General features: G+C 42.7%; 1 protein-coding gene across 1 annotated transcript; it reads left to right on the forward strand.

Annotated features, from left to right (window-relative positions):
• The first annotated feature begins 9935 nt into the window (after positions 1–9935).
• LOC101902561 (large ribosomal subunit protein eL21-like) lies at positions 9936–10532 on the forward strand. Its single transcript, XM_010821587.3, has one exon. The coding sequence runs from the start codon at positions 10001–10003 to the stop codon at positions 10481–10483; it is 483 nt and encodes a 160-aa protein (XP_010819889.1). The 5' UTR covers positions 9936–10000; the 3' UTR covers positions 10484–10532.

Here is a 10532-nt window from a genome sequence, read left to right on the forward strand (position 1 = left end):
TGATGCCAGGGGATTCTCCAAAGGGGTGGGGGACACCCCCCGCCCCCGCGCCCCTAACCTGTAGCTTTGGCCATTTGGAGTCCAGTTGGCTATAGTGAGACCTCTCCCAGGAAGCCAGGAGGTCTGCGGGGGCTGCAGCTTGATTACAATGCAAAACAATGCTCCCCGACCCTGGAGGAGGGGGACATTCCTGAGTCATGAGAGGATTTGCATATATTTAAAAGGAATGAGGAGGAAATTCTGAAAGAAAAGGTCCAGGAGGGGGAGTCTCTCACCTTATCTTCTCCGGGGAGATGGAAGGCTCCTACTCTTCATTTGAATATTTCCAAGGACCACCTCCTTGTGTTATTAAGAAATCGTCACATTACAATACTTCATTATCTCCACTGTCCTTTTAACTTTTTCTGGGCGAGGGGCAAATTGCCAATGCCTGAAGAACCAGCAAGAAAAATGCAAAGCAAAACAATGATCAGAATTACAATAGGATGAATTTCACAATGCAGCCTGATATTTGCCTTGAAATAGAAGAAGCTTTAAATATACCAATGGGAAAAGGTTAAATCAGATTCTTGGGAAGCAACGCACATTTTTTTCCTGTCTTCTATTAATTTTGCTAGCTGTTGTGACCTATTACCCAAGCTTTCTAATAGTTAACTATTTGAGTGTTATTTTGAAGTTCCTCATAAAGTCTTGTCCAATCCAAGTCTAGAGTAGCTTAAGTCTGGGGTTGTATAATTTAAATGTTTAATTAAGAGTGTTCTTGTAAAGCCCAATACATTTCTCCTAAATTTTCATCAAATATGTAAGTAACATCACATTTACATGATAACTGAAGCTCTTCTGTAATTGTTCTATCTTCTCAAATACCATGTCTTGGACATGAAATACAAACACACTCATGGCCATCATCTAGCATCCAAGTCTTAGGAGGCACCAATTCAAGGGCACAGATGGAACCTCCAGAGTTTGAAATCCATGGCCAGATTTATTTCCAGTCTTAGGACAAACCAGTCCCTTGGGCCATTTTTTTCTTGCATCAGTCCAAATCAATAGTCATAGTGAACCAAGACGTAGATGGCCCCCGCCCCCAGGGTGAGCAATTTGAATTCATTCCCTGTGGACAGAAACTCTAAAATATCAATAACAAGATAATTGAGAAAGGAGGCTAAGCCTTGCCCAGATAAGGGAGAAGAGACCACACATTTCTCAGTCTCAAAGTCAAGGATACCTTCCCAACTAGAAGGCTCCTTGGAGGTTAAAAGGGGAGTGATGCTAAGGCTATTTACAGTCCTTTTTGCTGGATTCCATCTTGGTTGAAAGATGCACACACACGTGGGAGGATCTTGAGATAAGCCAAATACAGACTCAGAACCAGGCAAATCAAGATGATTGGCCAAAGGAAATCCAGAAGAAATGACCCATAAAGGTGATTTAAACTACCACGAAGGTGAGACTCTCTCTGAGTGCACCTGTGTTGTTGCAGAAACCAGTACTCGAGAAACCAAACACCATACTCGGAGAGTTGGAGAATTCAGGTTTATTACGCCGGCGGGCCCAGAGGAGTTAACACTCCAAGCTCTGAGCCCCAGACCAAAGGGGTTACAGAGTTTTTATACACAGACTGTAGTGGGCAACACTGGCTGTTAATAGGCTCATTTAAACTAAGGGGTTTCATGCACGAGAGAACAGCAGTCAAGATGGGGAGGGGGATGTCTGACTTTTACACAGACAGGTATGATTAAGCAGGTTTGCAAGGGCCTGGCAGTTGCAAAGAGCAGAACAAGGGTGAGTGAGATAATCTCCAGTTCCTACTATTGTAAGTCCCCACTTTCTGAGACTGCATGACCTATGTGATCTAGACTTTGCAAGGAGCAAGCTGAGTTACAGAGGCAGATGAGCAAGAGGTTATGTAAATTTTAACTCTTCCTTTTCAGTGTGTCTGTCTACATGTATTATACTCTCTTCCTCCTAATAAACTCTTTACTCGTTTCACTGCTTTCCATCTTTGTGGGAATTCTTTTCTGCAAAGTCAAAGGGCCAGGGCCTTGTCACTGATCACTGGTCTGTTGTGGTTGTTGTTCAGTCACTCAGTTGTATGTGACTCTTTGTGAACCCATGGACTCCAGCACACTAGGCTTCTGTGTCCTTCACTATCTCCCAGTGCTTGCTCAAATTCATGTCCATTGACTCAGTTACACTATCTAACCATCTCATCCTCTGCCACTCCCTTCTCCCTTTGCCCTCAATCTTTCCCAGCACTAGGATCTTTACCAGTGGGCTCTTCACATCAAGTGGCCAAAGGATTGGAGCTTCAGCTTCAGCATCAGTCCTTCCAATGACTATTCAGGGTTGATTTCCTTTAGAATGGACTGGTTGGATCTCCTTGCAGTCCAAGGGACTCTCAAGAGTCTTCTCCAGCACCACAGTTCAAAACCATCAGTTCTTTGGTGTTCAGCCTTCTTTACGGTCCAACTTTCACATCCATATATGACTACTGGAAAAACCGTAGCTTTAACTAGACAGACATTTGTCAGCAAAATGAAAATGAAAATACAGCATAGCAAAATGTGTGGGACACAGCTAAAGCAGTGCTGTGAGGGAAATTTATAGCACTAAATGCATACCTCAGAGAAGAGAAGTCTCAAATCAATTACCTGAACTCCCACCTCCAGAAAGTAGAAAAAGAAACACAAAATGAACTGAAAGCAAGCCAAAGGCAGGAAACAATACACATGGGACCAGAAATCAAGGACAGGGGAAGCAGAAAAACTAATGAAAAAATTAATGAAAGAAAAGATAAGTATGATTGACAAACCTTTAGAAGATTGACAGAGAAAAAAAGGAGAAGAAACAAATGATGAGTATCAGGAATGAAATGGGGGATATCACCACAGACCCTTCAGGCATCAAAAGGATCAGGAATTCTACCAGTAACTTACATGAATGTGACAATTTAAATAGAAATGGAAACGGACAGGGACTTCCCTGGTGGTCCAGTGGTTAGGACTCTGCACCTCCACCAGGGGGCCCTAGTTTGATCCCTGGTCAGGGAACTAAGATCGTCCAAGATGTGCTGCAAAGCCAAAAATTAAAATAAAAAAAAGAAATGGAAATGGATCAATTCTTCAAAAACACAAACTCCTGGGACTCCCCTGGTGGTCCAGTAGCCAAGACTGTAACTCCACCATCCCAGTTCAGGGGCCAGGGTTCTATCCCTGGTTGGGGAACTAGACCACTAGACCGCACGTGCCACAACTAAGACCTGGCTCAGCAAAACAAGACCAAACCCACGAACTACCAAGGCTCACTCAATATAAAATAAATACTTTGGATAGTTCTATAACTATTAAGGAAATTGAATTGATGATTTAAAATCTCCCCTGGTGGTCCTGTGGCTAAGACTCTGTGCTCCCAGTGCAGCGTTAAGTTCAATCCTTGATCATGGAACTCGATCCCACATGCCACAAATGAAGATCGTACATGTTGCAGCGAAGACCCAGTATAGCCAAATAAATATGAATAAATAAATAAAAGCAAAAAAAAAAAAAAAACCCTTTAACAACCCCATACCCTAGGGCTGCTCTCACCTTCTGAGAGGGACCTCTTTCAAAAAAAAATTTCCTCCAAATAGAAACTTCTAGTCACAGATGGTCTCAGTGGAGAATTCTGGCAAACATTTAAAGAAGAATTAATATCCATTCTTCACAATCTCTTCCAGAAAATAGAAGAGGAGGAAGTACTTCTTAAATTATTTTATGAGGCTAGTATTACCCTGACACCAAAACTAGGCAAAGAAAATTTTAAAAGAAAAAACTACAAACCCATATTCCTCAAGAACCTAGACACAAAAAAAGCTTCACAAAATATTGGTGAATGGAATTCAGCAAAATATAGAAAGACATATATCATGGCCAAGGAGAATCTTATTCCGGAGATACAGGCTGGTCCAATATTTGAAAATTAGTCAGTGCAGCTCATATGAACAGCCTAAAGAAGAAAAATTCACATGATTATGTTAATGGATACAGAAAAAGCATTTGGCAAAATTCAGCACCTATTCATGATTCAGAACTCTCAGAAAAATAGGAATAGAGGAGGACTTTCCTGAATTTGATTAAGAGCATCTACAAAAATCACCTCCAATAGATGGTGAAGGACAGGGAAGCCTGGCATTCTGCGGTCCATGAAGTCGCAAAGAGTCGGACATGACTGAGCGACTAAACAACAACAAAAATCCTACAGTTAACATTATACTTAAAGGTGAAACACTGTTTTTCCCTTAAGATCTAGAGGGAACAAAACAAGGATGTCTGCTCTCACTACCCTTATTCAAGATAGTGCTAGAAGTCCTAGCTAGTGCATTAAGGCAAGAAAAGGAAATAAAAGGCATACAGATCAGAAAGGAAGAAATACAGCTGTACCAATTTGTAGGTGACATAGTTGTCTATGTGTAAAATCTCAAAGTGTGTACCAAGAAGCTCCTAGAATTAATACAGGAAATTTAACGAGGCTGCAGAATACCACAAAAATCAGTTGTATTTCTATATACTAAATATAAACATGTGGACACCAAAATCTACAATGCAATATCATTTAGGGACTTGCCTGGCAGTCCAGTGTTAAGACTCTCTGCTTCCACTGCAGGGGGCACAGGTTGGATCCCTGGTCAGGAAACTTAGATCCCACTTGCCACTGGGCAACTAAGTCCAAGCACCACAACTAGGGAGTCCGTTGTGATGCAACAAAAGATCCTGCATGATGCAACTAAGATCCAGCACAGCCAGAACAAACAAACACATTTTAAACGTTCAGAGTAGTTTTAAAAAATAAAATAAACCTTGACCTAAGTCTCTAAGCTTCACACTATATTCTCAAAATTAACTCAAAATGGATCATGGACATAAATATAAAACTTTCAAGGGAAAAAAAAGAGAAAACCTTTGGGACCTAGGGCTAGGCTAAGAGTTCTTAATTTGACACCAAAAGAATGATCCATGCCACCTGGGAAGACCATCCATACAAGAAAACATTAATAAATCAGGCTTCATTAGAATTTAAAAGCTTTTGCTTTCTGAAAGACTCTGTTAAGTGAGAGCATGAAAAGACCAACTACCGACTGGGAGAAAATACTTACAAACCATATATCTGAGAAAGGATTAGTATTGTAAATATATTAAGAACTCAAAACCCAACAGTAAATCAATCCAAGTAGAAAATGGGCAAAAGATATGAAAAGATCTTTCACCAAAGAGGGTACACTGATGGCCACTAAGCTCATGAAAAGATGTTCAGCATCATTGTCCAATAGGAGAAGGCAAACTAAAATCATAATGAGATTATCACTACACGCCTGTCAGAATAGTAAAATAAAAAAATCGTGACAACGCCAAATGTCAGTGAGGGTACAGAGAACTGAATCACTCCTATGTGCTGATGGGAATGCAAAATGGTACAGCCTCTATGGAGAACAGTTTGGCAGGTTTCTTATAAAAGTAAACATGCAACTACTGTATGACCTAGCAATTGTAGTCCTGGGCATTTATGCTAGAGAATATAGATTTACTTTCACACAAAAATCTGTACATGAATGTTTATAGCAGTATGTAGCTCCTTTATAATAGCCCAGAATTGTGAAGAACTCCAATGTCTTTCAATAATGGATGATTAAAGAACTGTGGTCCATCTACACTATGGAGCCCTCAGAAATACAAAGGAAGGAACTAGTGATACGCTCAATAATTTGGAAGAATCTCCAGAGGATTGTGCTCAGTGTTGAAAAGCAATCCCAGGACTTCCCTGGCAGGCCATTGGTTAAGATTCCAGGTGTCTACTGCAGTGAGCACGGGTCCCTAGTTAAGGAAATAAGATTCTATGTGCTGCACAGCTAAAAACAAAACCAAACAGATCTTGATTACCAAGGAATATGGAAGGGCTGGAGGCAGGGGAAATGGGGTGTGATTATAAAAGGGACAGAAGGGAATCTCGAGGTGATGGAAAGGTAGTGTTGTAGCCATGCATTCCGGGAAACAAACTCACTCAGAAGGCCAGTGCAGATAGTGGAGTGCAGCTTATTACAGAGTCTCCTCTTAGCCAAGGACCCCGACCAGTTTTTGTGAAAACCTTATATACCCTAAGTGTATGTGTCCAAACCCACCTCCCCAAATTCCCTGAAACTAGTCTGAACAAAGGAAAAGAAAGATACAATGAAAGTTAACCCATGATTCATACGCCTTAAGCTTAGGTAGTTAACAGTGGACAATTATCAATAGGCCTGTGATCATACCCCAATAAGCATAATAGAATGTATGATTCTATTTGGTTACACAGATAATTAGGATATTCTTTTAGGCAGCAGAGAGTCTAGGTACGAGCCCTGGGGCTCTTTCTTCCAGGGACCTGGTTTTCCAATTGGTATGTTGTTTCCACAGATACTGGGCATATAGCTCAAAGTCCACAGTCCGGCCCAAGATGGAGTCCTGCTTTCAAGATGGAGCCTGTTCTGTCTGTTTCCTCCTTCAGTATCTTGGCTGGATCAGTGTCACTACCTATTTGTGAAATCACAATATAAAAAACAGAAAAAAGATTTAAATTGGCAGTTTACTAAAGAAAACATATGAGTGGATAATAAACATGTGAAAAACAATGCATCCTATTTATCCCTCAGGCAACAGAATTTTTATTTCTTTGGCTGCACCGGGTCTTAGTTGTGGCATGTAGAGTCTTTAGCTGCAGCATGTGGGATATAGTTCCCCAACCGGGGACTGAACCCAGATCCCTTGCATTGGGAGTGTGGAGTCTTGGCAACTGGACCACCAGGGAAGTCCCAGGAAACACCACTGAAAACCAGAATGAGATATCACTTTACACTCACTGGAATGGCCAGGATAAAAACAATTGTTGGAGAGGCTGTGGAGAGGTCGGAGCTCTCATCTATTGTTGGTGGCTCTGATGGTTAACTTTCTGTGCCCAGCAGAGCACAAAGTCAAGGGATTAGGAAGCTTCCAGCCCCTGATGCCCACAGCCACGAATCCTGGCTGCAAGAGAAACAGCTCCATACACCGAACGCTGAGTCAAAATGTACACAGCTTTGTATACACAGCCTTCTGGAGACCCTGGCCCTGCCTCAGAGGTGTCGCCACCCAGCTGGAATGACAACTGAGTCTGAAAGAGGGCCTGCCACCCTCCTACCCACCAAGCCAGCTGTTTCACGCTAGAGGGTGACACCAGTCAATTCCATGGCAGAGGAGGCCACACTGACTGTCCATTCCAGTAAGGACAAAACGCTACCCCTTGCATCATGGAATGAATACCATATGCAATAATATTTAAAGGGCTTTAATTTGGTAAATTATCTTGCTTCTGGTTTATCTTGTTGAATTTAGGTCAGATTGCCAATTTACTTGCTGGGCACAATGTATATATCGACTATTTTAACGTTTTATGTTAATAAAGCTCATGGTAGAGAGCAACGATATATTGTCAAGAGTGGAGGAAGGGTTTTTAAAGGAATTGTCACACAATCAAGATATTCATTTTGCTCTTTGATCTAAAAGGAAGCAAGTGATGCTGTATTTTTGAAATTCCTCTTTGATCTTTCATCAGGAGTCAGTTTCAGCAAATATCTTGGAAAGTTGTAGTCCTATGTAAAGAATCTTTTAGAGAGATGCAAATCAAAACTGGGACAACATATCTTCTCACATAGGTCAGAATGGCCTTCATCAACAAATCTACAAATAGGGAATTCCCTGGTGGTCCTGCGGTTAGGACTCCACTCTTTCCTCCAGAGACAATCTATACTTGCATCTGGTGGACAGCTGGTACATGAGAAATCCCGGATTTCCTGAATCCAGTTTCTGGGGATTGAAATAGCTCAGATCTTGAGTATAGTCCCTTAGGGGACAGGACTGCAGTCTTGTCAAGGGCTATTCTAGTTCCACCTTACACTCACTCTTAGATCTTTGGTGGGCCCTGAACTCCAGGTTTGGACCCTCTGCCCTGTAAGTCTGTCCACAGCTCTGCTCAGCTTCTCTGACCCCGTGGGACCCAAGCAGGTGGCCTTAGAGGATAAACATCCTTAAATGCTGAGCTCATGTCTCTCTCACTTTGCTCCCTCTTCCATACCTTGGCCTCATGAGTCTTCACTACCTGTTATCACTTGCACGTTTTCCAGCAAATGTTTTCATGCGTTGTTGAGCTTGCCTAGTTGTTCTCAGTGAAAGCTGGGGTTCAGATGGCTTACTCTGTCCTTGCTGGCCACAGAAGTCACTCAGCCTCATGCTTTGAGGCTCTCTTTATGACACTGGGTCTACATGTAAATCTTTTGTTTGGTTGGTTGTTTTTTTTTTTTTTTGCTTGTGCCCTATAGCCTGTGGGATCTTAGTTCTCCCACCAGGGACTGAACCCAGCAAAAGCACAGAGTCCCAACCCCTGGGCCCACAGTGCTCCCTAGTGTCCTACCTGCTTCTCCCTGTCACCGAAAATAAAGCTACAGCAAACTTTGTCTCACATGACAGCATATACCTTGGATCTTAGGTGACACAGTATTATAGGGTCTTAGGCCAGGTGTGTACATACTTAATTGAACTAGATACTGACAAATTCTTCTCCACAATGACCGTGCCAGTCCGTATTTCCAGCAGCAGTACACAAAGGCTCCTGTAGCCCTACATCTCTGCCAGCATTTATTTCATATTATCTGTGCTTGTGTGTGTTTGCCAGTCTAATGGGTAGAAATGGTATCTCACTGTTGTTTTCATGTGATATACATTTCTCTGATAATCGCTGGGCTTGAGCATCTTCTTTTGATGCTTCTCGGCATTGGGGGTTTAATTTAGGATATAATACAGAGAATTGATTAGCCAGGCAGCAGGAGGCAATGGCCACAGGGAGCCTGTGCCACCTTCAAGGCTGGAAGAACTCAAGAAAGAGCTTGGATACAGGCCTCAAAGCTCAGGGAAGGAGCCCTGCAGAGTTGGAAATCAGAGCCCAGGGAGAGGGTGCCGCCAAGCTATTGCCAAGTGGCTGTTGCCAAGGCTTGGGGGAAGGGTCAGGTCAACCGGAGGAACCAAAGGCAGACAGGACTCCAACCTTTCAGTCTTCCTCTAGGGCGCCTACTTGTGGAAGCCAACAGACAGACAGTCAGAAGAGGAGGAAGTATTGAAAGCCCAGTGTGGCCGAGCTCTGGGTTTGTATGCCTTTCAGCTTCTCAGTCTCAGTCCGAACCCTTCTACATGTATTTGAACTTCCATCAGCAATGGTGATGACTGTATGTTTCTGCTGGACCAAATGCCAGCATCCTCCCTAAAAATATGCTCCACCCTCTCCCCAAGGAGGAGAGAGGCCAATCCCCAAGTGCCTTTTTTTTTTTTTTAATCTGAGTTCCCTGACCAGTGATTGAACCTGGGCTCCAGCAGTGAGAGTGCCAAACTCTAACCACTGGACTGCCAGGGAATTCCCCGCAAAGCCTTTTTAATCATCTCTGATGACAGCCATGGTGTTGATAATGTTAATTTCTCCTCTAAATGTCATAGTTCCACTTGAATAGTCTGTGATCCAGAGACTAAATTGTAAAGTTATGCATCAAAAGGATTGCTATATAAAGTAATAAGAGGGAGGGAGAGGAAGCAGAAAATTTAATTCTATTTCAGTATGGGCAAAGGACCCGAATAGACATTTTTCCAAAGACATCCAGATAGCCAACAGGTTCATGGAAAGATGCACACCACTAATCATCAGAGAAATGCAAATCAAAGCCACCATGAAAGATCACCTCACACCTGTCATAAAGGCCATCACCAAAGAGACAAGAGATAACAAGTGTTAGCGAAGATGTGGAGAAAAGGGAAGACTTCTGTACTGCTGGTGGGAATGTAAATTGGTGCAACTACTTTGGAAAACAGTATGGAAGTTCCTCCAGAAATTAAAAATAGAGTTGCCAGGCCAGCGCGTGGCTCCCGCCGCCTCTCGTCTCTCTCCCGGCCCCTCAGGCTGATTCGCCAAGATGACCAACACAAAGGGAAAGAGGCAGGGCACCTGCTACATGTTCTCCAGGCCTTTCAGAAAACATGGAGTTGTTCCTTTGGCCACATACATGCGAATCTACAGGAAGGGTGATATTGTAGATATCAAGGGAATGGGTACTGTTCAAAAAGGAATGCCCCACAAATGTTACCATGGCAAAACTGGAAGAGTCTACAGTGTCACCCAGCATGCTGTTGGCATCATTGTAAACAAACAAGTTAAGGGCAAGATTCTTGCCAAGAGAATTAATGTGCGTATCGAGCATATTAAGCACTCTAAGAGCCGAGATAGCTTCTTGAAACGTGTGAAGGAAAATGATCAGAAAAAGAAGGAAGCCAAAGAGAAAGGGACTTGGGTTCAGCTGAAGCGTCAGCCTGCTCCACCCAGAGAAGCACACTTTGTGAGGACCAATGGAAAGGAACCCGAACTGTTGGAGCCCATTCCCTATGAATTCATGGCCTGATGGGTGTAAAAATAAAGACCTGGACTGTGCAAATGAAAAAAAAAACAAA

The sequence above is a fragment of the Bos taurus genome, chromosome X (assembly GCF_002263795.3).
Source record: "Bos taurus isolate L1 Dominette 01449 registration number 42190680 breed Hereford chromosome X, ARS-UCD2.0, whole genome shotgun sequence".
Classification (NCBI taxonomy): Eukaryota; Metazoa; Chordata; class Mammalia; order Artiodactyla; family Bovidae; genus Bos; species Bos taurus.